The 26145-nt window shown below is 36.9% G+C and overlaps 2 protein-coding genes across 3 annotated transcripts; both read left to right on the top strand.

Annotated features, from left to right (window-relative positions):
- Nucleotides 1-1349: 1349 nt before the first annotated feature.
- On the top strand, nucleotides 1350-12233 carry LOC113546035 (izumo sperm-egg fusion protein 1). Of its 2 annotated transcripts, none has more exons than XM_026945732.3 (9): nucleotides 1350-1587; nucleotides 2911-2985; nucleotides 3902-3985; nucleotides 4095-4115; nucleotides 4280-4369; nucleotides 4555-4673; nucleotides 5247-5400; nucleotides 6301-6466; nucleotides 7124-12233. In XM_026945732.3, exons 1-9 carry the CDS (start codon nucleotides 1350-1352, stop codon nucleotides 7215-7217), a joined length of 1041 nt encoding a protein of 346 aa, XP_026801533.2. In that variant the 3' UTR covers nucleotides 7218-12233. The 2 variants fall into 2 exon arrangements, with proteins under 2 accessions (XP_026801533.2, XP_053091809.1); XM_053235834.1 differs by lacking the exon at nucleotides 1350-1587 and adding an exon at nucleotides 6801-6909 and having other exon boundaries at nucleotides 2786-2985.
- Nucleotides 12234-19292: 7059 nt separating this feature from the next.
- dusp2 (dual specificity phosphatase 2) lies at nucleotides 19293-25297 on the top strand. Its single transcript, XM_026945713.3, has 4 exons — nucleotides 19293-20199; nucleotides 21604-21734; nucleotides 22463-22682; nucleotides 23578-25297. The coding sequence occupies exons 1-4, from the start codon at nucleotides 19803-19805 to the stop codon at nucleotides 23862-23864; spliced, it is 1035 nt and encodes a 344-aa protein (XP_026801514.1). The 5' UTR covers nucleotides 19293-19802; the 3' UTR covers nucleotides 23865-25297.
- Nucleotides 25298-26145: the final 848 nt, after the last annotated feature.

Raw genomic sequence — 26145 nt, 5'->3', positions numbered from 1 at the left:
TAAGTCAGATCAAATGGAAAATTTCTCTACAATATTGTAAGAAGAAACCATAGAAACACCCACATAAAGAAAAATTGATATTTAGAAACTCTCAGGCCAAAAAAAAACACCCCAAAAACATTAGAAATTGTTTTACAGGACATATTATAATGGGAACCATTCGAGAGTAGAACTAAAGAACATCATTAAAACTTAACCAGTATATCTTAATGGGTAAGGAAAAATAGATTTTCATCACCAGTAATGAAGAACATGTACAAGAAATCATTACAACAATTAATAGTTTTATTTAAATCATTAGGGAATTTCCATAATAGTAACTTCATAACGGTGACTTCTGATGAAGTAGCCCTAATTAGTTAAGGCACTTAAAATGGGAAAATTATGATGCACGAATGAACTCAGCGTAAATCTTGAATAAAGAGAGAGAGAGAATTTCCTTTTCTTATTGCACAGTGTGACCTGGGTTCTTACGTCAGTGTGTGTAGGGTGTATGGTGGGCACGTCTTCAATCTTCTGGTTAACCACTGAGTGGGCTCGCAGCATGCTGATGTCGCGCTGAGTGATTGAGGGGGAAACTACTAAAATCCCCTCTTTGGTTCAAATATGGCTAACAAGCTCATTAAAACCCACCACTAGATCGAGTAAAGTTACACATCATAACTGTGAATAGCTCGAGAGTTACCTAACTGTTTAATTAATAGCTAAATAAAGCATTAAATAATAAACATACCTAACAATTTGGGGAATTTATGGGCACATTGAGAAATTAAAGGATTACATGTTAAGGGTTACATTAAAAAAAGGTTATTTAATAATATGTAACGTTTTCAGTTAAGAATTCACGAGTTGTGACGAAGTTTAATTTCTTAATATGGCAGAATGAATAAATTTCAGTTAGCAGTCAATGCTGAGTGTAATGAATTTGCGTAAATTTAGTCATACAAGGTCTTTTCATAGTAATTTACCGACATACATGAGGAAAATGTTGATATTCCTGAATGTTTAAATGATTACTTAACAGATAAAAATAGGATTTCAGAATCAGGAAGTTTCTGTGGCCTTCTGCGAAGTTTCTGTGGCCTTCTGTGAAATCCTAGAGATGAATATAGTGATGTCATGAGTGTGTTGTAATGCAAAACAACTTATTTTCCGAGTAGAATAGGCTGTAACTCTGTAACAACGCACATGAAAAAAAACAGGCCCAGGGTATTCATTATTCATTTATGATCACAGTCTATTATTAACATAATTGTGTAACGATACCAGTCTTATTTATGCTAGAATTCATGGAGCGACAGCAATGACACAAATCATCATCATCATCACTGATGTTATGTCGTGACATTATGAAAAATCTCCAAATGGCTCCCGGGCATTTTTCTGTCTGTTGGCTCGTCCTGGTGTGTGTGATCCCCGGGGTGAGGTTGTGTCTGCAGTGTGACCTCGCCATCCGCCACATGCACGAGGACTTCATGGCCACAAAGGACAAATTGACTGTACAAGAGCAGATGGATCTGAAGAAGATCGTCAGTCATGCCTACGTCACCTACCAGGACAGCAGCACGAAGCTCTCCGGGGTCATCGGTGTGTATGATCGTGCGTATGATCGAAAAAAATCTTCTCAGTAATTAAGGATCTATTTCTATGATTTCAGATATAAACAGAGAAATGTGCAGAATGTGGCGATGTAACTAAATGTAGTAAGATATTATATTTGTTGTTCTTTTAGCAAGCACACTTCACAGAGTCTTTCTTCTGTATCTTTTAGCTAGCTATGCGGCGCCAATAGAAATAATGTCAACACAATTAGCAACAAGTGACCGAAAAAAAAGAAACACAGTCTTAACTGTAAAATTCAGTGTACAACAATCCCAGCTGTTTTAGATGATTTTATAGACTATTTGTAAAGACTGTATCAGCTTAGCTTTCTTAGTTAGCAAGATAGCTTTTGTTAGCTCAGCTCGCTTGTTTTTATTTTTGTTGTTGTTCTTGCTTTTTCTGTTTATGAGTAGCATCTGCGAGAAGCTCCAATTTAACAAGTTGTGATTTTACATAAGGTGAAAGTTTCTCAGTATGATGTTCACAGAGCTTTGGTTTGTGGCTCATGCTATGTGTAAAGTGTAATTTCAGCTTCCTTTGTGAGTAATTTATCAATACATCTGAGCTAAATAGTTTTCCAGATAGTTTTGTCTCATTTTCTGAGTCTGTATGCCTTTATATTGTTTATATAAAAACATGCTAGCTACTGACATGCAGTTTTTGCCAGTTAGTGTTCTCAGAACATTAATAGTGATGGTATTGTGCGTTTGGCTTCCCATTTTAAAATCAGCAATTCACAAGTTCCATTTGAATGCACTGTTTGTTAGCTCAGCTTGCTTAGCATCATAGCTTTCATTACCTCAGCTTGTTCTGTTAGCATCATAACTTTCATTACCTCAGCTCGTTCTGTTAGCATCATAACCTTCATTACCTCAGCTTGTTCTGTTAGCGTCATAACCTTCATTACCTCAGCTTGTTCTGTAAGTGTAATAACCTTCATTACCTCAGCTTGTTCTGTTAGCATCATAACCTTCATTACCTCAGCTTGTTCTGTTAGCATCATAACCTTCATTACCTCAGCTTGTTCTGTAAGTGTAATAACCTTCATTACCTCAGCTTGTTCTGTTAGCATCATAACCTTCATTACCTCAGCTTGTTCTGTTAGCGTCATAACCTTCATTACCTCAGCTTGTTCTGTTAGCGTCATAAGCTTCATTACCTCAGCTTGTTCTGTTAGCTTTGCTCACTCACTGACCAAAGATCTTTAACCACAAGCTACTGTCCCAAAGCCATTAGGCTATTTGTTTAGTGATAGTTCACAACAAAGGCTGAAGAGTGAATATGCTATGTCTCTCTTCTTTGCTGCAGATCTTACTACTTTGTACCGAGCACAAACTGAGTATCAGAGTGAGTTCAGGAGGCACTGGCAGGAGGCGAGCACCGGTGAGGGCCTTGTCTACTCTGTGTGTGTGTGTGTCTGCAAATCTGCAAACATGTGCTAGCGTTTGTTCACAGATGTGCATGCAACGTGAACGTGCACTAGGGGCAATATATCAAACCAGAATGTAGAAAGAACAAAAAAATAAAAAAGAAAGCCTTAAGTTTCGTTGTAGTAGAGAGGAAGAAGCATAGTGCTGAATGTGATTAAGAAGAATTTACTGGATTAAGAAGAACTTACTTGAAGATTATGTGCACTTTACTGTTTCATAATGTTTTGAAAATGGTTGTATAAGGCTGCTTTCACACAATTAGGAAGGAAAAAGGTTCCAAGTTGGGGGACAAGCAGAAAAGCAATTGCAATTTTTCAAGTTGTAATTTAACTAAAAACAACAATTTGTGTATTTTTGGGACATTCACCGGTATCCAGTTTAGCTAGGACTGGTATGAGTGTTGCTATGGTTAGTGTGCATGTCATATGAGACATGTTTTTTCATATCTGACCAGGGTTTTTTTTCTGGGGAAAAAAAACCAAGTGTGGAAGCACCCTAACCTTGTGTTACTTCTGTTTTGGGTCAAGTATTGTTTTGGTTTCTTCCCAACCCCAACACTACTGGATACACCTTCCTGCTTAACCAATCAACATTTACCTGACACAGCTTTAAGGCATCCATAGTAGAGATTTTGGAGCTGTGAACGGTGCTTACCCACAAACCCTTTCTCAATGTATTGACACAGCTGTGTGTACACGCAGAAAATTACAGACTGCCCCTTTAAATAGCTCACTTACTAAATTCTCTAAACTTAGTGGCCTCACCCTTAAAGGAGTCATTTATCTGTGAATGATTGATTTTTACTCCTGAATAAATAAATTCCTGAATTTGTAAACTTCCTCATTATGTCTCCTGACCTTTGTGTGCAGGTTCTATCCAATGGGACATGATAAAGATCCTGGAGAAAGGGAAAATGATCCTGAAGAAGCATCTAGAAGTTTTTGTTGCTGAAGGTTCGAGGGGAAAAGGAGAACTTAGTGATTATAAAAAAGAAATTGTATTTTTTAGTGTGTGTGTGTGTGTGTGTGTGTGTGTCCAATGGTTCTGTTTTTGTCTTTCCAGGACTGTGTCCAAATAAATGTGGTAAGGTCAAATTCAGTCTCCCTAGCTCTTATAGCTCTTTAATAGATGCCTATACTTGTTTTGAGCCACTCTCATTTTGTGATTAATCTGGTAGGATCTGTGTGTGTGTGTGTGTGTGTGTGTGTGTGTGTGTGTGTGTGTGTGTGTGTGTGTGTGAGAGACAGGTTTACTGTTTCAGAGTGTAATGAATTGCTCTTCCTGCCAGTATGGGCTGCACAAATGTCAATCTGAAACACCCCCAAAAGATTGCGGAGGTGAGAAACATTCCACACACACACACACAATACACACACACACATACACGCACATAAACTCCCACACACATACATACGCACACTATTATTTCTTTTCCTGTGTCTCTCTTCTCTCTTTCTCTCTCTCTCTCTGTCTCTCTTTCTGTCTTTCTATCTATTTCGCTCTCTCTCTCTCTCTTTCTCAGAGCATCAGGTGTTAGCGAATGTGGGCGAGCAGGCAGTGTTGGATTGTTTTCTTCCGTGGCACAGTTTGGTAGTAGGACATGCTGAGTATCATTACTCCTGGAAACAGGGAGCCACAAATGTACACACACACACACACACACACACATTTAATTCTTCTAAATTATTTGGATATGGGCTTAGTAACATTAAAATCCAAAAACTCATAGAAAAAGTGGATCCAACATCTGGAGTCATGCTGTTATAGGAAAATAATCAACGGCGAGTTACTGTTACTACTCCAAAGTGGTTTGTTAAATAACTGTTAAAAACAGATTGATAGAATTTTGTACAACAAACTTTTCAAGTTTTAAACATATTACCTTTATAATGTTTTTACTTTCTTGTGTAAACAGCATAATTTTTTCCCTCAGTATTATTGAATCAGTATAGTGAGATATTTGTGATTATCCTTTTATTATTATTATTATTATTATTATTATAGATTCTTATTATAAATTGTTATAAACTATAAATTGTCTGAAAGTAACATGTGCATAATTCTGTCAAGAAAATTTGGATAAAAATAACACAAATACAAATGGCTACAGATTTTTAAGAAAGCCGTGTACTCAGTGTTTTGTGTCTGTGTTTAACACGTCACACGTGACTAATTCTACACATCTCCATTCCCTCATGTTTTACCCGTTGTTAGTTTTCAGCCGAGGACAGGTTTGAGGTTCTGGTGGTGACAAAGGACTCCAAAATCGTCCTGAACCAGCTGAGTGTGAGCGAGCAGGGAGTGTATCGCTGCTTCCTGCTGGATCAGCACGGCACTACACTCTCACACACACTCTTCATCCTCACTGGTGAGAGATGTGGAACATTTGCTCCTAATAAGAACTGATTTTATTTTGTCAGTTATGAAACATTAAAATTTAATTTAGCAAATATTGTTTAAACAAGATTCCATAATTATTACTAATAGGCTATATGTTTCTATTCTGTTTTCTTATATGTGTTGCCTAATTACTCTTTATGATTTTAATTTAATTACATATTTATTTATGGTTTCTTCGTTATTATGTTTAGAAGGATTTATTTTTTAACGATTTTTAATTACGTTTTTATTTTCTCTGTTTTCTGCTTTTTTCTTGCTAAAGCATTTTTGAGATGCATTTTAATGAAAGGTGCTATAATAATAATAATAATAATAATAATAATAATAATTGGTGTGGTTTAAGTTATTAAGAGACAATGCTAATTAACGCTGTCCGAAATCATACCATTTTCACGAGTTAGTATCTTAACTTGGGAAGTTTTTATCCTCTCACAGTCATGAACAAAAGCATAGCAGAACACATCAGACCCATAATGTCCCATAATGCAATGCAGTGGGTTAATACCGTTATCTTAGATGTGAGCAGTGAGATGTGAGTTAGAGTGATTTGGATCTTAGATGATACACAATACCCATAATTCACAGTGCTATTTGTATGGAATAGGGCTTTGGGCACCGTTTTGGATAGAGTTTTAAAAGCTAAAGATAATATTCAGATAGATTTATTGCTATATAAAAAATTGTCTCAGTTTTAGATAATGTGTTTTAGAATAATAAGGAACAACTGAGTAAAATGTACAGGATTTTTGTTTGTAAAATCTCTCTCACTTTCTCTCATGTTTCTCTCTCTCACTTTCTCTCATCTTTCTCTCTCACTCTCTCTCTCACTCTCTCTCTTACTCTCTCTCTCTCACTCTCTCTCTCTCAGTCATCCCCATGCCCACTTCACCACCGAGACAGATTCCTACGCTCCCTTCACTTCCTCGTGTTGATGTGAGACATGTCCAGCTCCACACAGACACTCTCATCATTGCTCTCGCTCTTCTCGTCGTCCTGAGCATCTCAGGCAGCCTGACCATCATCCTGCATGTCGTGTAAGTCTGAGAGGAGGATAAGAAAACAAGAACTCACAGTAAGAAAACTTACTCACTGTTACAAAGCACTGAAACTGGAGACTCCTTCCATGAATGCCAATAAATGTCTCCATACAGAAAACCTAACCATAATAATGATTATACATTTATACGTTTTGTCTTTGTTTAGCAACAGCACCTTATTTATAGATTATGTGGAGCGTCCGTTGTACAAATTCTTGCGAATGAGCTGTTACTATAGAAACGATAACGTAATAGAATGAGTGCATTATTATAAACCTGTGATTTGAATTACGGCCAGTTAGAGCTGCTGCTATAGAAAATTAATCAACAGTCTAATTATAGGGGGGTCATTGACCTGTAATGGATGGATGGATGGATGGATGGCACCCTACAAACTAGAAAAGCATTTCACTGCGGTTCCAGCATACGATGAGCAAGCTGTGAGTCAACGTCGATGCAGCAGCCACACACTGCGATAACTCTGCTCTAATGCCTGGTTCTATTTTGGGGGAATTTTCTCACAGCTCGAATGACTCGGATATAACTGTTGCATTTGTTATGCGAGTGTGACCTTCAACGTTTCAACAGACTGTATTCACATGTTTCATTATGACTGTTTCACTCTGTTACTTTGTTTTCACGTCTCACTGGCAGGATGACGGTGAAACGGCAGAAGAAAGCCGAAGCGGAAGAAGAAGGAGAGAACACAAGATGGAGGGAAAGACACAGGATTCTACATGATATATGAAAATGGCAAAAACAGACACAAGCAGTAAAGCTTTTTCAGTGATTACAGGTTCACTCTTTAGCAAAGTTTGTTCCCTTCGGTCTATCGCTTCTTCTCTACTACAACGAAACTCATATTATATTTATATTATATTATTATATTTTATAACACAGATATAAAACACAATTTTAAATCCCTGACATATTTCATTGTTATTTTAATAATGATCAATACAAACAATATTGATAGAAATGATTTAAATAATAATTTGTAAAATAGCAGGAGAGTCATATTTATATACTGAAGTTTTAACTGAAGAGTAAAACACATGCTGGATGTGCTGTTATAGGAAAATAATCAACAACAGGGTGGTGGTGCGGCTCAACACAAAACAGAGTCACTGTTACAACCCAGAAGTTAATAAATTTCTTATAACAGCACCTTCTGAAGTGTTTTATTCCTTGTATACTACAGCAATTTCCCAATAATTAAATTTTTTTATTTATTAAAGAACAACACATCATACTTTTTTATCCATTTATAGTTACATTTAATGTTGTGGAACGTTTGCAGTCGTTTCCTCGCCTGCAAGTCTTGAAGCTTAGAGACAGAAAGACAGAAAATTTGCAGCACCGTCTTCTGTCTTCTTTCCTGAAGATGTTTCAATGGCAGAAAACTAATTAGAGCGTTATCTTGGACTGTTAGAAAGCGCTGACACTGGAGACTCCTTCCATAAACGTTAAATAAACGTCTCCTTCCAGAAAATCAACAATTACTTCATTTTTTTTTAAAGCAACACATTTTAATCTGTTCATTATTAACCTTAGAGCATTTTGTGGAGCATTCGCCAAACACATCCCTCCGTATGTATTACTGTAGAAACAATAACATATTAAAAAATGAATTAACACCTTCTGACCAATCAGATTCGAGAATGCAACAGCAGTGTGGTATAAATATCAAATAATAGTGATAATATGGTTCAACATTGAACTTTACTTGAAATTTCTCCACATTTGCTTATATAAAAGGGGGATTAGTTGTTTAATAATATCATTCAGGTATAAAATTGAAAAATAGAATGGGCGAAGTACTTCTGTTACTTGTTAGATACATCAGACTTGTAGCATCAGCAAAAGAAGAAAACATGCCACTCTAAACATGTCTACATTTGGGTTTAAAATTGCTTTAAATACACTTTCTCATATTTTTTAAAAGTAAATATCCTGTAACATATTCCAAAACAAGTGTAGCACATGGCTATATTACTTTCGTGGCATTTATTCTGACGTACGAAAAAAAAATTGCAGTTTTTTCACACCAGTAATCAGAATAAGTGAAAAAACTGGGTGATATTTTTGGATGCATGTGCAAGGGAATGTGTGACAGGGACTGAATGGTAAATCTGGTACTTTAGGTTATTTTTTTTTTTAGAATTAATATTCCCAGGCCCCTGGTTAATCCCAGGGATTGCCCAGTCTTTAAAGCCGCTGCAGATCAAGCCCTAAATCTCTTGTTATTCCCCAGAACTTCCCCCTTTTTTGCAAATCAGTGTACTTAACCGCCAGATTGTGGCTGTGGCGCTTCCTGTTTTATCATGGGCTATTTTGAGAGCCAGATTTAGATCTGATTCAGTCTGATTGTCTGACTGTTGCTGAGTTATGGTCGCAGTTTAGGGACATCCTGTCTGTAGAATATTTCCTGACTGATCTGAAATCATTGGAAAAGAACTGGACCTCCTTCTTGTCCTCATCCTACTGTAATGTTTTCTTGTTGAATTAACGCACATTTGGGCCCATGGAATGACGTATGAATGAATCTGTGTGTGATTCATGAAACTGCTGTATGACATCAAATCATGATGACACCATTTGAGCGCAACTGATGGATCAGCTTCAGCTACGTGGACACAAGCTCGTGCCCACTAGTGCCTTATTTATCTCAGATGCATACGACACACCCTTACACTTATGTCCATGTTACAACTAATGTACATGAATCACATCCCTGTTTATGCAGGTGTTGCAATACTGAGCCAATCAAAGAAAAGCATTCAGCAGAATACACTTGTCCAAGACAGGTTTAAGGTTTAAATCAGGTAGAAATCGAAACCACTTTCCAGCCTTACCTGCAGAAAGTTAAGTGAATTCTGTTTATAGCTAGGTTTTTATTCATTTCAGTACTCAAGGACAGGATTAATTCCAGTTTTATAAATATCTGTGAGCCATATTTCCTATCCTGTACAAATAAACAAACCAGTATTTCATCTAAGCTAATGCTGAAAGTAAGTAAAATCGAAATCACTAAAAAACCAGACTAGCAAATCGGCTAGAATTGTGTTTTAGTGATTATATGAAATTATATAACCTCCAAAAAAAAACATGCCATGATATCCAAGCATATTAACATACCTCATGTGTAAATTCACCTGTTACAAAAATGAAGCTAATTTAGCACTTGTTCAAACTCAGCTTCACTAAAATGCATTTTTTTCCCCACTCTTAAGTACTTCTTTCTTCGGATTTTGGATAACAGTCATCCGCTGAAAGCTCCCCTTTTAATTGGCTCGCTATTGCAACACTGGCAGAAATTGAGGTGTGTAAATGAGACGAATGTGAGGATGAATTGGGATGTGTCGTATGTCATATGCATATGACATGCAAATTAGGGATTAGTGGAGGGGAGATTGCATCAACGCAGATGAAGCTGATTTATCATTTGTGCTCATGTTTCATGAATCAGACGAAGGATTGCTCAGATGTCATTCTGTGCGCTCAAATCTAGGCGTTTCTACACAGCTTTGTTCTGTGTGATACCAGTGAAGAAATGAATGCTGTTTGAGGCACAAAATATCTCAAAAGAGAGATTAGCCTCATCGTAATCATTAGACGCTAAAGCTGTCAGTTTTTGACTACATTGAGGGTAAGGGAGAAATTTGATTCAAGTAGATTTTCCTAAAATATTCCTTTGTAGCAAGCAAGAAATCCTGGTTCGATCCTGAGCTCGGGTTACTGTCTGCGCATGTTGTCCACGTGTCCTCCGCAGGTTTCCTCCCCAGGTGTGAACGGGTGTGTGAGGTGGACTGGGGTCTCATCCGGACTGTATTCCTGTCTCACTCCCAGTGTTCCCGGGATAGGCTCTGGATCCACCACAACCCAGACCAGGATAAAGCACTTACTGGAAACGAGTGTCTGAGGCAGCGTTTATTTTATTTTATTTATTTTTAAACTTGAATATGTGCAAGTGAGTCAGGAAGGAGTGATCAACTGATCCTTGTCATGAAAACACACTCACGTACATGACTAACAGATCCTTCGGCTAAGATAAAGGTCTATTTTGGGTACAGTGTAGTGATCTGTATCCGTGCACAGTCATTTCAAATATTAATAAAAAGAACAAAAACCCACGTATAGCTTGTTCCACACTACACGTCTACTTCAGCTGCAGCTGTGTCTAAAAAGTTTGTGAACCCTCTGGAATTATCCATATTAATGCAGAAATCATCTTACACTAAGTCATGGCAGCTTTATTTAGGCTTATTTGGAGTGGGCAGGGATAAACTGAAAGTCTAGGACAGGACTTAGGAAACATTTCAGCTTTCAGAGTTAAATTTAACTATGGAAAATGTTTATTTCTTATATTTGTAAGAAAAAAAAAAAGAATTTTCCATGATCCATAAAGTGCAGATATGTTGTCTGGTGAAAATTTAGCTTTGTGAGATTCATTAAACACGCAAACACAACAAAAACACAAAAAAGGTGATCAGTCAGATGAACTGCAGTATTGATTTGCAGTTACACTTCCCTCGTTCCTCAAAACACACCAGCAAAATCCCCCACTAGGGAATTTTCCTTTAATTTGTCGTGTGTCTGTGTATGTAGTCACTAAACTTGACTTTCATTTTTAACTGGTTTATCGATATAACCAACTCACTGCATGATTATATTTTAATTATTTGGATTTGATCTAATAAATAGTAAGTGTAAGTATGTTTTTTTTTAAGGAACCACTGTACTGTTTATTGTAATTTTATTTTTAAATTTTACTTTTAATTTTATTTTTTAGTTTATTGCATATTGTAAATAATAATTAATTATTTATTGTTATTGCATCATTATCTTACCTAAAAAAAATACAATCTAAGAGGAAAACCAAGTTATACATATTAAGTATTGGTACACAGCCATATTTCATAATCAATACACTACTGTTATAATGATTATATTATAAAAGTGGCATCATTTAAACAGAAAATACAATTCAATTGTGACTCCCAGCTATACCATAGAGCTGTTGGAGTCTCAATATTGATTGGTCAGAAGGTGTGAAGTAATTTTCTGACCGTTTCGGCTGTAATTCAAATCACAGGTTTATACTAATTCAGTTCTTCTAATATCGTTTCTATGGTAACAACTTACATAGAGACTTGTATGGTGGATGTTTCTGTAAGGAGATGTTTATTTAACATGTAAGGAAGGAGTCTCCAGTGTCAGCACAGCACAATAGTCAGAGGTAAAGCTCTAACAGGGAAACTCTTCAGAACTGAGGAGTTTTGCACTTTGCGTTTCTCAGTAACACATTTTTTTTTTTTCTTACTATATAATTTCAAGAAAGAGACAAAAAGAGAGGCTGGTGAGACAATGTCTGTTTATAGCTGTTAACTGAGAACAGGAACTAACTTTTTTTGGTGGTAACTGTAAACGGATAGAAAACATGACTCATTGTTTTTAATTAATTAAAAATAGTAAGCTTTGACAAATTGCTTTTGTATAAGAGGGATCAAACTCTTCAGGATATTGGAAAATAATCAACTCTGCTTCAGATTGGGCTGCGATGCTGAATATATTCCTATAACATCACTAACCAAAGTGTTTTATTCATTATTTATGAGTGTGACAGTTAACCACTGGCCAAAAATTCATAATCCTGAATTAAAATAATTTTTTAAAACTTGATTTGTAGACTAATATTAGTGGAATTAATAAATTATATTAAAGTTAGAAAATATATACAGTTTATACAACCCCAGTGTTTGTACCATAAAACCATAGTTTAATACCTTTTTTCTAAGAGTGTGGAAGTTTTAATAAATAAAACTCAAGCAGAATTACAAGGGCTCACAAACTTTCTCCAATAATACACAAAGTGTCTCCCATAAATACGTTACAGTGTGTACTCTCACTTAACCAACACCATATTAGCAATCTGGCGTTATCTGATGTCACCTGTTGGAAAGTTCCTCTGACTATTTTAAGTGTTCCTGTGTTATCGGCTTCATAGGATGTGAGGGCACAGTGGTGCTGTAGGCCTTCAACACTGTGTGTGTGTGTGTGTGTATACTTTCCACCGCCGGCTCAACAGGAAATCATGAAGCTATAGACTTCCTGTCACATAAACCGCGCGAACGGCCCACATCTCCACCATCACATTACACTAAAACATACAGACACACACTCATCTGAAGCTAGTCACCAACGCAAGCGCTTACGCAAATGTATGTCTCCTCAAAACAGACACACCTGCTTCATTCGATCACGCACTCTCTCCAGCAGCCCACACACACACACACACACACACACTGCAGTCATGAATGACACATAAACGCTTACAGTCGTTTGAGCTTGAGCCCGTTGAACTTCACTGTAACGTATTCATTCACACACAAATGCAGAAACACCTACGATGATGAAATGGCAGGCAGGATGTGTGGTGTGTGTGTGTGTGTGTTCAGTATTAATCCCTCGCCATCTGTTTAGGTCAAAAAGACTTGTTTTACATTATTGCCCACAATGGAAGAATTTTTTATTTATTTATTTTTTTAAAAGGAAGAATAGTTAAAGCTCATATTTAAAGTGATGATGTTTGGGTCAGCAAGTGAAAAAAAAAAAAAAGACTGATCCTTCAAGGATCTTCAGCTATAAAAGAACTTCTGGACCACCATTTCCAGCACGTGCTGCTGCGGTTGCTGTGGTCAGCAGCAAGAATGGCTGGTTCTGATATGAAATGGGAGGGCTTAAAAAAAATCTACCTATGAGTAACTCAGTGTTACTAATATGAAACCATTATGGTTGAGCCTTATATCCTTATAGCCTTATAACTATTATGCATAAACTCGAGATGTAACCAATTATGTATGTATTATTCAGAATGAACAGATAATTTGTTCTAAATGGATGCAAATACAGACACAGCACTATTACGCGTGAGACTAGACGTGCGCCTTGGGCCCGGAATCTTGTAGGACATAATTAAAACGTTGTGCGAGTGGGAGGTTTTCACTTTCTGGCAACCGGTCAGTTATGACGCTCGCAGGACAAACAAGGACTACCTTCATTAACGTGAATGTGAACGATGCATTTACAGTGTTCATTCATTCATCCTTAGTACCTGCCTGGTCAGAGTCACGATGATTTAAATCATACTGCTAGCTTGTTTAAATTTTGGGAAATAAAACCAACTAAACTTGTTATATACTAGGCAAAGGCGCAAAGGCACAAGCAAAAAATAATGATCGGGTAAGCGGAATTTTTAAAAAGAGTCATGGATTTTCAAAACGTCGGGTTTAAATCCTAACACAGATATAGATACGAATATCAGAAGCACTAAACAGATACAGATACAAATAGTGGCATTGTGCTCCACTCCTAGCATACACGCAGGAACACACTTGTTGAAATACAGATAAGCATCACTGTTTGTGATTGCTATATTCTTTTAATGTTTGCAGTCCGTAATCATGCCATATCTCTTCTGAATAGCAAACACAGTGAAAAGCTGCACAAACTTACTTCCGTTTGTCCTTTTGTGTTATTTGTACTTTGATTGGACAATGCAATGGAAACTAACTGAGTGATTGTACTTTGTTATTATGTTATTATGTATGCTAAACGTCAATCAAATGGTCTCTCGCACATTTTATTTACATTTATGTTTAAGGCATCATAGCGAGTTTATCAGTGTAGAAAAAAACGATTAAGAATCGTACCTGCAGTACATCTGCATTGACCTTTTCAACGCTGCACAATATAGTTAGCGCTACAGCTATACATGTGCGTTTGACGTTGAACTCTGGGACGAGCGCCTCTGGCCCTACTTCAGTAAAATGTTTCAATATGCTGGAGTAAGCAAAGACTCATACGTTTTGCTAATTTATTAACGTTAACTGGCTACATTTAGTAAGGTACCCTGTTTTCTTTGCTAATGCCAGGTTAGACTAGCATCGATTCTGGTAGCTAGCATAACTTGTCTAGGCAGCAAGTCAAATTCTAGCTAATTGTAAATTTCTTTGTTCTTTGCATTATTTTACTTCTGATTTATTCATTAGCAAACTTAAAGAGATTAAATGATGTTTTCAGGCAAAACAGTTCTACAGTTCAACAGTTTTAGATAAGTAATAAAATTTAGTTTTCACAGGATCACTAAATTTAATCAATTAAAAACATTTACGTTTTACTTTTTAATACTTGAGTACGTTTAAACGCAGCAGCATTTTACTTTCACTTGACTACATTTTTGGCTTCACACTTGCACTTTTAATTGAGCAAGATTTTGAAACATTATTTCTACTTTCACTTAAGAATCATTTTCCATCCATGCCACTGGTGATGCTGTTGTTCTCAGTTTCACAAAAGTAAAACATAACCCACTTTACAACTTTTGTTAACAGCAGATAAGATGATGTAAATGCCAAAAATTGAATTGAATCTCATGTATTTTGTTCCTTTAAAGAGAAGAAGAACTTAGCTCTGCTAGTCTGTTTATATCAGTCATGCCTGCTGTGTACACCTGGTGAGTAAGGTTCATTTCTCTACTTCCCAGTCCTTTTTTTTTAATCACATACACAGTAGGTGAGTGTGAAATGCATCAGTTTTTCACTGAGTGGAGAGTTTAAGGGAAATCACATGCTGAAGGAGTGAAGGAGGGAGTGAATAAGTGTGTCTGACGCTGAGCTCAGCTGTATCTCGCAGATGGGACGAGGGGAAAAGCACACACCGTGGGAGGATCCTCCTCCTCCTCTTCCTTGAAAAGCAGCACTTTTTGTTTTGGTTTGTCCCTTTTACGCAGAAAGCGGATGTGATTTACAGGACCGTGATTAAATCATTGAGGCTTCATACTGGTGATTTAGTGTGTTATCGCAAATGACTGTGTAAGAGCTCGTCCAAACAGCATCAGGTTTTTGTCTCCCCACAGTGTGGGATAATCATCACTTTGTGTTCTACACGCTCACATGGCCACCATGCTTATGCATGTCTCTGCCTCAGAATGACCTCAGTGTGTTTTTACAACTCATATGACCCTGAATGCCTTAGCTTCAGGTGGTTTTGAAGCCAAATATAAAGCAGAGAGGAAGAAACCTGGGCTTCAAAGAAAAGCTTTGTATATAATTTTCCCCTTTATCGCAAATAGTCAATCAGCGAAGACATGTTTAGAATCTAAAGTTTGCTTCTTCAGTTTTACTAAATAGTAACAGTAAGTCTATTATACCTAAAATTGTTTATGTAAATTACCAGCTGTGCAGTCGGGAACTGCTTGCTGGCAGTGGCAATCACGAACACCGAGCTGGATGGTGGATTTTTCAGGGATTCCACAGTAATGTGCCATAAACAATACAAATCATAACAGTAACTTTTTGCTATAATCTTCTTACAAATAGATTGTCTAATGTCTACATGGCGGACGTTTTCACTGTTGACATTTTTCACTGCTGTTTGAATGTATCTGAGTTCTCGAAAATTATCCTCAACATTAACATTATTTCTAAAGTGTTAGATTTAACACTTTATTGTAAACCTATTTAATCTTTTAGGTCAAAATTTTAATCCTTTTTTTTCTCTTTTGGAGAATTATTTAGTGGCATTCCTAATAAATATAGTGAACTGATGTTAATTATATACTTGTCCAATGTTAGTTAGATTGATCATATATGATCAATTTCATTACATATTAATGATTTCCAAACTTTCTCCATTTACAGTGACAGAGACCTCCAAGAGCATGTAAGATGGGGGAAGGGGGCGGGGCTTCCAGGAAGTGATAGTTAATATCAGCGAGTTCAAAACAACTGCGCAAATCATTCCAGATTCATATGTCAATTGGCTCATCTGTTGTTTTTATTGGGGAGAGACAGACTGCTCTTTTGGTATGTTTTTGAGTGATAACTCATACTAGTGTACTCTTGTAGTCCACTGGCACATAATTTTGCTTGTTTCAACCATTTACTTCCTGAAACAAGCCATTTGTCTCGAAGTGGGTTTAACAGTTTCATAATTTTTTCCTAATAAAGTCATAATGAGTAATAATAAAAACTTTGTCTATATGTAAGATGTTTGCACTTGCACAGTGGAGACAAATCATCACTGTGGTGTATGGTTACAAAACCCCATTATTACAAGTTTTGTTTTTTTTTTTGAGTTGGCACAACTGGACCAGATATTAAAGCACTACTGCACTGTGTAACATGTAAGCATGAGGCAACCGTGATGTTACTGTAAGTCATGACGAATTGGTTTGTCGTGATGCCAGAGATGATCGTCTGTTATTGTAATCTGGGGGTGTTTATTAGCAGTGATGGCCTGTCAGCATTTCAGCCTTTCATCCTTTCAGCCGGACAGAGTTCCTCAAACGTCTACTGCAACACTCAGCATCATTTCCTTTCTTACACCTCTTCTGACCCCTAGCTCGCATTTCCTCTCATCTTTCAGCACAACCGTGTCACCTTTACAGTTTATGAGTGATCTCAGGCATGTCGATTTGAGTTTCTAAGCTACGACCCTGTGTGGAAGAGATGCAGGGAAGTTAAACATGACAGATATTACCAAATAAGAATATGTGAGAAAGTGAACTGAAGAACTGAACTGAAAACCTGAACGAATCCTGCATGTGCAAAGCTAAGGAAGTGAAGTGAAACAATGAGAGAGAGCTCTACATCCGTACATATGCTTTGATTCACTTGTATGGACATTCATAGCAATGAATATAAATATAGTCTTATATAGTCTATTTCTATATATAGAAATATAGTCTTAAATATAAATGTGTCTCAAATATATCTCTCTTGTTATTCGATTCCGAACAGAGCAAATATACGATTATTTCTAGACATTACTTTTCTTCTATTGGCAGATCACTTTGCTTTATTTTTAAAAAAGAATGCTTGAAATAAGTAAGGAATAAAAAACATTTGAGGTGTTCTGCTATAGGAAAATAATCAGTGGCTGGATGGTGTGATGTATCCTGACATGTTTTATTCCTCTTATACCAAAGTAATTTGTCAGAGCTAACAATTTTTATTTATTGAATAATCAGACAGTGTGTTTTTTAAAATCCATTTATAGTTACATTTAATGCTGTGGAACGTCTGCAAAACAAGTTATCACTTACATTATAGCAGCTATAAACAATCATCCCTTCACCAGCCTCTGTTTTTTTCTCCCTCTCTCTTGAAATTAATAAAACAAAAAACGCAGCTTGTTACATTACCGACTTTCCCATGGCGGAAAACTTTCTGTTACAGAGCATTGACACTGGAGACTCCTTCCATAAACAATAAACTACTCCTTACAGAGAACTTCACAATATCAATGATAGTATGTGTTTCTTTGGTAAATAACAACAGGATTTTTAAAATCTGTTCTGTTTGCCAGTGAATGAGTTGATACTATAGGAACGATAATGTATTAGAAATAGTGCATTAATATAAACCTGTGATTTCAATTATATAGGAAATGAATCCGCACCTTCTGACCAGCCAGATTCGAGAATTCAGCAGTGATGTAAACTGTGATATGATGATAGACACTTGATGATGGAGAGCTTTTTTTTTTGGAAGAGTCAGGACATTTTGTGGAGTTTTGCTGAGCGAGAGCACAGCTGGAGACCGCACGCTGGGTCATGAGCATGACCACAGTTTACTGAACAGATTAGCAAATCCTTTCTGGCTAGGCATTTTAACTTGAACTTCCCCTGACTTGGGATGATCTTCCCCTGGCTGTCTGAAGAGCTGAGTCACAGGCTGTATTACAACCAAGACTAATGACCTGCCTCTTCACCCAGCACTTGAATAAGCACTTACTTCGTTTATTTTAAAACCCTTTCACTTGTGTGTTTTCTTGTGTGTTCATGCTGTACTAGCCTGCCTGTAACAGGGTTTTAGCTTGATGGTATTCTTAGTTCTTGGAAATGCTGTAGATGTAAAATATAATGCAATCTAAATGTTTAATTCTTGTCATGTTCACAGCTCATAATTAACTCACTTGCCCTCCCCAAACATCCTGACTGACCTGGTGTTTGCATCATTCTCAAGTACAAGCCTGTCTGTCTGTGTGTGTGTGTGTGTGTGTGTGGACAATGCAAGGACAGTGAGGATGATTGTTTTGTAAACTCAGTGGGTCATTTCCAGCCTTGAGGTTAATGAGTGAGCTGATGATTCATTCAGCTGATCAGTTTTACCTCTGTGCGGCTTATTCCTAGCTTTTTTGTGTGTATTTTTCATGACTTCTAGACATTCGCAGTTCATTTTGTGAAATTTTATGACGTCATTAACACTGACCTCATCTAAAAGCGATGTTATTCTGTCCTTTTGTTTTGTGTTGTTTTTTCTATTGTGCCCTTCTATATTCAGCCCCCATGCTTCTGCACCTGGATGGAAAGTCTCTGCATATTGCATTGTGCCCACACACACACACACACACACACACATAAGCATGACCCATTCTTGTTTGCGTCACACCTTCAAACACAGTGATTCATATATGATCCAGGGATTTACTTAAAACTTTCATTTTCTTTCCTTAGTGTGGTGTGTGGTGTGTGTAGGTGTGTGGTGTGTGTGTGTGTGTGTGTGGTGTGCGTGTTACAGATGCAGAAAAACGTCACATGATTGAAAAGCACACGAAAAACCCGAGGGTAACCCCGGAGAGCCCGCCTAAATGCCTGAGGGAACAGGGGAGGGTCACGTGTCCGCGTCAACATTCCAAATAAGGAGCGCCGGTTGACGCTGAGTGCCCATACATGGCGTTTCCGCCCGTGACGTCGCTTCCTTAAACGGAAAAAGAGGGCGGCGCCGCGGCGATACAAATAACAGCTTGACACTTCCGCCTCCGCTGTTACAAAACACAGCTGCTGAAGTAAGAGAAGTTCAAAAAAGCGACATGACATGATGAAATCAGTCTAGAGGGTTTATTTAACGCACTAACTGAAAAGGAAAGACGCAGAATGAGATCTCTGTGACTTTTTTATGCTGCCTGATATTTTTTTGTCAAGAAGAAGAAGAAAACAATATAGTCTATATATATATATTTTTTTTTAAAGGGCGTTATTAGTTTATTTATTCTACATATTTTTTAAAAAAAAAATTGCGCAGAATTTAAATTTGTATGTATTTATTTATTTATTTACTTACTTACTTACTTACAACCTAGTAGTTGTTCTACATCTTTTGGAAATTGTATATATTTTTTATATTTATAAATAAAACTAAAATTTTAGTCATTAAAAAAGTGATTCATTAATTGGAAAAAAATATTAATAGTAATAAAAAACAACAACAACAACAATAATAATAATAATAAAAATAAAAATAATAATAGTAATAATAATAATAATATAATGGGGGTTATCGGAGAGCCGGTAGAAATCTCAGGCGAGGAGCTCGTGCAGATGCTCGTGACCCCGGAGAGAAGCGGCGCGCTGCTGCTGCTGGACTGCAGGCCGTTTCTCGCCTTCTCGCGCGTGCACATCTGCCGCGCGCACAACGCCGCGTGGAACTCGCTGCTGCGGCGCAGGTGCAGCAGGGGCACGGAGTCCGGCGCGCGCCTCGACTGCCTGCTGGCCGACAGGTCTCTGCTGGGGCGCGTGCGGAACGGGGACTTCCGCCACATCGTGGTGCTGGACGAGAAGAGCCGCGCGGTCGCCGACTTGGAGCGCGAGAGCCTGGCGGGCCTGCTGCTGCGCGCGCTCCAGAGAGAGGTGCACGCGGCCACGGCGCGGATCTGCTTCCTGCAAGGTAACACACCATCATGTGAAGTTTATTGCACAAAGCCTCCAGTGATGAGTCTGTCATACTATAATATAATATAATATAATATAATATAATATAATATATAAACACATGAACACTTCATATTATATAGCTACACACGTCATATAATAATATATATCATGTGTAATATGTCTTATTATGTATTAATAAACAACAAGGCAACACTGTTACAGTTAGAGAAGCAGAATATACATTAAATACAGTGTATTGATACATGTAATGAATAATACATTTATCATTATGCTTTAATATTAGTTTTTTAGTATTATTATTATTATTATTATTAATGGTTAAAATGCTCAATACTAAACTCAGTTAATATGATATGCACAACAACTAAAATCATAATAACCTTTATTTAAAGAATTATATACCCATATTTTAAAAAAAAACAAAGATTTAATAAGTATATATTAAATCATATGAAGTCAATACTTTTCTCAATAAAACTGTGAAAGATTTTTACTGGATGAACTTTAAGCCTATGAATGTATTGATGTTTTGCATTACTGGGGGACTTTTAATCATATAACATTTTAGCACAATAAAGAAAATATTCTGTCATGATCACTACACGCTGAGGCACAGTAAAGCCACGAATGCTGGATAAACTTCAGCCTGGATTATTCTGACCAAACTGAACCAATCTGGCATTTTCTTATCCCTCTCAGTAATATGAAAAATATGAACTGTTCAAATCTATCAGTAATATTGTATTACAGATGCACAATATGTCATTTGTTTATTACAGTAGTGAGCTTTGCAGCACTGATATATCACAGACAGCTTTAATCTGACGGCAATCTCAATACTAAAAATTCCCTAATTAGACATGTACTGTAAATGTATTTAAATATTGAAAGTAAATGAAAATGAATGATGCTTCCTCTCTCAGTTAATATGGACTATAAATACACACAGTTGCTCAACTCAGGAAAGTAAACAAGGTGTTAGAGAAACACTGCGGAGTGAAAAACAGAGGTGCTTAATGGATATGAAAGCACCAAATTGTTTCAGCTTGATCACAGTAATCCACACTGATGTTTATCCAGCATTCAGAAGTGTGAGCAGAATAGAATATTTTGTCTCTGTTGCACTGAAATGTTGATTAAAAGTCCACCCAATAATCCCAAACTTCGATATATTCCTGGCCTTAAATCTATTACGATAACAATTTATTGAAAAATTGATTGATTTCATATATATAACTTGTGTTATCTAATCTTAGAATAAAGTTCATGACTGTTTTATTCATTGTGCAAAACAAATTTCATACAGGGTGTATCATTTCTGCTTGTAATATTTTTCTTTTCCTCTTCATTAATGAATCATTTCTTAATGAATATCTATTCGTTTATTTCTCTACAGGTGGATTTGATGGCTTTGTAGCGCTCTACCCTGAGCTGTGTATCAGTGCACCAGGTGTGTGTGGGAATCAGACGACGCTGAGCGACTCAGAGCCGCGAGTTTCCGGCAGAACGACACCTCTTTATGACCAGGTACAACGTGTAATATTTAACATATAAGAACTATAGAAGAAATTCAATATAACTGCTGTGCAAAAAAGAGAATCTTTTTGCAAGAGAGAGGAGTGTAGAGTACTGACCTCATGATTAGAACGGCATAAATTAAGATTTCAGTTTTAATTGGATATTTTACAGTTTAATATGACATTGGATTATTGGATATTATAGGTTTAAACAGTGACAAAATGAGGTTATATTTTTGCAAAAAATTTATAAAATTAAAGATTTGGTTAGATACAATTCCACATAGAAGCCAACCATTAGTCACCTAAACATCTAATTTATGTTAAACCTTATGAAATATGTGTTTTATTTTTTAATTAAATATAATAATGAGACTGGAGTTTCACTGCAAAAAACAAGCAGTAAAAAAAACTCATTGGAAAATCTGAGTTTAGTAAAGAAAATCTTGTTATTACATCATAAAATTTAACAGCCAATCGGGTTTCAGTATGCAAATGCAAACAACTTAACAGCAAGTAGAGCCTTGTAGGGTTTCTAATTTGCATATTCATGTCAGCATCATTCGTCTAATTTTGCATGTTCAGTATCCAAAAAGTTGGACACGTTTCTCATTTGCATATCCATAGAATTATCACCAGAATTTTTTTTGTTTAATATAATGTTTAAAAATATATTATGGTTTATTCTATTATCTTCAAAACATCTTACACTGTGTGTATGTGTGTGTTGTTGTGCAGGGCGGTCCTGTAGAGATCTTGCCCTTTCTGTTCCTGGGCAGCGCACATCACTCGTCTCAGAGGGAGCTTCTGCAGCGCTGCGGCATCACAGCCGTCCTCAACGTCTCCTCGTCCTGTCCGAACCTGTTCGAGCACGAGCTGAGCTACATGACCCTGAGGGTGGAGGACAGCATGGCAGCGGACATCCGGGTGCTCTTCCCACAGGCCATCCACTTCATCGGTAAACTTCAGTTTGATGATTTCACGTCCTGTTTTTTTAGTTCATCACGGTTTCTGTTTCACATGTTTAAAGAGAGCAATATTAAAGGTCATATAACACTGCAGCAGCAGCAGTTAACTATGAACTGTTATACACTGCCAGTTAAATGTTAATGAACACCCGAAATTTGAGCGTCGCGCTTTTGAAATTCAGACCACGGAACAGATGAATCAAGAAAATTTTCTTATCACATGCTTGCTGCAATGAGTTGAGGGGTTGTACTTAGAAAAGACTTTTTGTATTGGAACAATCTAGAGCTAATCTAATAAGACAAGGCTAAAATCTTGAACAAAGATCATATCGCCTTTAATAAATGTCTTTAATAAAGCACACATTGAGAGTCACATTGAGAGTGAGCAGTTAATAAGTTCCCCAAAGAGCTAGGCTTCCTTATTTCATTTCTGTTTTGTGTTATTTTATTTGATCTGTGGTAGTAATAGTGATTAAATTATAAGAAAAACTTCAAAATCTTCAGGTGTTCAAGTTTGCAGGCATACGTATATACAGTGGAGTGCAAAAGTTTGTATCCCTTTGGGAATCAGGAAAATGGCTATCGTAAGACCTGAAACAGAAAATCGTGACCTTTTTTTTTTTTACATACTTAGAGAATGGGATTAAAAGATATGGTCGTATCTAGCGTCTGGGCAAAGCAACACCAACAGTGGAAAAAAAAATATTTATGATAGTGAAGGATGTATAAAACCTAACTTACATGTAATGTCTTGTTCTTCATTTTGAATTAAGGGTGTCAAAACCTTTGCACTCAGCTGTATCATCCCACTGATATTATGGGGTGTAAGACATTTTCAGCTCTTTTTTTTCTGAAACTATAACCATGTTCTTCACCCTTTTCCAGATTCAGTGAAGGAAAGCGGTGGTCGAGTTCTGGTCCACTGCCAGGCCGGCATCTCTCGCTCCGCCACCATCTGCTTGGCGTATCTGATCCACGCCCGCCGCGTGCGCCTGAACGAGGCCTTCGAGTTCGTGAAGCGTCGACGACAAGTGATTTCCCCAAACCTGGCTTTCATGGGCCAGCTGCTGCAGTTCGAGACAGACGTTCTCTGTCCTTACACGGTTCTGGACTCTGAGAACGGCGCCACTGCGTTTCAGTACCTCTGCTCAGACAAAACAGACCTTTCATGAACTTTATTGTGCTCCAAAGAGACTGTACAAGGGCTGGGACTCTCTTCCTACTGTGACATGTGGCTTTGATGATTTTTTGGTCTTCAGTCCGTCATACACATTCATTCACGTATGGGATTCTCTTGAATCCACACTATGAGCCAAAATGACGTGTATTTATTTAGTCTACATGCTAAAGTGCACTAAGCGACTACCTGCACTAGACTCTGCACTATTTTATTCTGTGTATTTATTATATATAGGCAGGAAAACCCATCTGAGAACATTGGGTCATTTTCATTTTCACAGAAGCCCAATGACCATTAAACTAATCAGCACATAATACTAATGCATATGAAGATGAAGAAAACTCTGAGATATGTTGGTTAAATATTAGTTTTGCAGAAACCGAAGTGAGCGCTATCAGTGAGCAAATGGGTGAGCAATATGGTAAAAATATTATATCACTACGATACATATATAATGTATGACGATATTTAGTTTTGCTAACAAACCAGTATAGATGTATGAGGAATAAGCATTATCCATAAAAATGTACCCGGAGCTACTTGGTCAGTATTTAAGAGGTGTTCACGATGTTTATGATCACAAAATTCTTACGAAAGTGTTTCATGTGTTTCTCATAATTTGCCATATTGCTCACCCCTCTACCCAACATCATCCGTAGAAGATAATATCTAGCACACGATTCTGCAACAGAACTGATACTCTTATAGTTTTTTGCCTTTCGTGCCAGTGATGGTGATTTAACGGAGCAGTCCCAAATCAACAAACGGCGTCTTTATGTGGTTCTGGTTTTGGAGCTAAATCCTTTGAGTTTGTGAACCAATAGAAAATAGAAATAATTAGCTAGCTAGCTGATGCTAACTGTTCACTGAGCCAGTACATTTCTTTCAAGATCCCCTCATAGTGGTCTGATTTTCATTCCTCACCCTGATGAAGAGCATAGTGACTACAGATGAAGTACAGAATCAGTTGTGTTTGTTGCAGGAGGATAAATAGACGAGGCAATAAGGAAAAGTGCTCCTATATGCTCCTATAGATCATCCAACACTGACTTATATTGCATCAGTCACTGAGATTGGACCAACTCAGGGAGTGACCTAAAAAACTGTGATCCCAGATTTCTAACTAGAGTGTAGAGTAACATTATTAATGTACGTCCTGCAATACAGTACTGCCATATTTTGAAATGTTCCACATTTTTTTCTAGTTCATGTTACTGATTCAGAAGTGGTCATGAAGAAACTAAGAAGTGTTTTTTTTTTGTCCCATGCTGTAAATATTGTCGATCCCTTAAACACTGCACTTTATTTGTAAATAATTTATTTGTTTTGATTTGTTAATATTGGTGACTATGTAGTGTACAAGCTGCCATATCCAGTTGTCCATTAAAAGACTTTGTTAAAATGCAAATATAAGGTGTCTTTTATGAACTACAGTTAGATATATTCATAAACACACACTATAACAGAATAAAGACTAAAAGACAAAGACACAAAGAACAGCAGGGTGAAAGCTATTAAACAGAAACCTGCAGTGATGAGTCATAAAGTCCAGATGATTCTTTTATCAGATTACAATCTCACGATGGAGAGAATGGACGACATTATGAGACAATATGAACACTGGCCTCCTGGTAACCCCCTTATAATTCTCCAAAAGTAAACTATTTTAATCATCAAATTGAAGAAAACATGAATTTAACCATTAAAAAGATGTATGTTTATTATTATGATGTTTCTTTGCTGTTTTTGCTCTTAAAAGAGTAAAAGTCAAAAAGTTGAGATTTTTAGCATAGAATTAGCAAATACACAAAACTCACATCCATTATAATGACACGAGGACACGAAGGACATTCTAATGATGAGCGTAAAATGTATATTTTTTTTATTGTTTTCAGTCTATAATTTGGGTAACAAGGTTGTACTTTCAAAAACACCGCATCAGTCAATATCACAACATTTTTACAAATAAAGAAAAAAGAATGACAGGACTTACTTTTCTTCTTCCCATGATCTTCAGGAAATTTAGATGATGCAATGTCCTGTCGAACATGTGACTTGTGGAATATTCTGAATATTTCACAAGGGGATGAAAGTGTTCAGGTAACAGCGTGGAAAGGAACGTTTCAAGAATGAGATTGATATTGAGATTGTAGATTTTGTAGGTTTTATTCATGTTTGAAAAATTGTTTATCTGAAACATGCATATAGATTGTTGTGAAGACTTTACTGTGGCAGAAAACCTACCCGCTGTTACAAAGCGCTGACACTGGAGT

Source organism: Pangasianodon hypophthalmus, chromosome 8 (assembly GCF_027358585.1).
Source record: "Pangasianodon hypophthalmus isolate fPanHyp1 chromosome 8, fPanHyp1.pri, whole genome shotgun sequence".
NCBI classification, from domain to species: Eukaryota; Metazoa; Chordata; class Actinopteri; order Siluriformes; family Pangasiidae; genus Pangasianodon; species Pangasianodon hypophthalmus.
The sequence above is the reverse complement of the archived record's forward strand: the minus strand, read 5'-3'. Positions and strand labels throughout refer to the sequence as shown.

Excerpts from the sequence above, each read along its gene's own strand:
- LOC113546035 (XM_026945732.3), top strand. The coding sequence starts at position 1,350 with ATGAAAAATCTCCAAATGGCTCCCGGGCATTTTTCTGTCTGTTGGCTC. Across the intron at positions 1,588-2,910 it reads GAAGCTCTCCGGGGTCATCG|ATCTTACTACTTTGTACCGA; the intron begins GTGTGTATGATC and ends TCTTTGCTGCAG. Across the intron at positions 3,986-4,094 it reads AGAAGTTTTTGTTGCTGAAG|GACTGTGTCCAAATAAATGT; the intron begins GTTCGAGGGGAA and ends TTGTCTTTCCAG.
- dusp2 (XM_026945713.3), top strand. The coding sequence starts at position 19,803 with ATGGGGGTTATCGGAGAGCCGGTAGAAATCTCAGGCGAGGAGCTCGTG. Across the intron at positions 20,200-21,603 it reads GCGGATCTGCTTCCTGCAAG|GTGGATTTGATGGCTTTGTA; the intron begins GTAACACACCAT and ends ATTTCTCTACAG. Across the intron at positions 21,735-22,462 it reads CGACACCTCTTTATGACCAG|GGCGGTCCTGTAGAGATCTT; the intron begins GTACAACGTGTA and ends GTTGTTGTGCAG.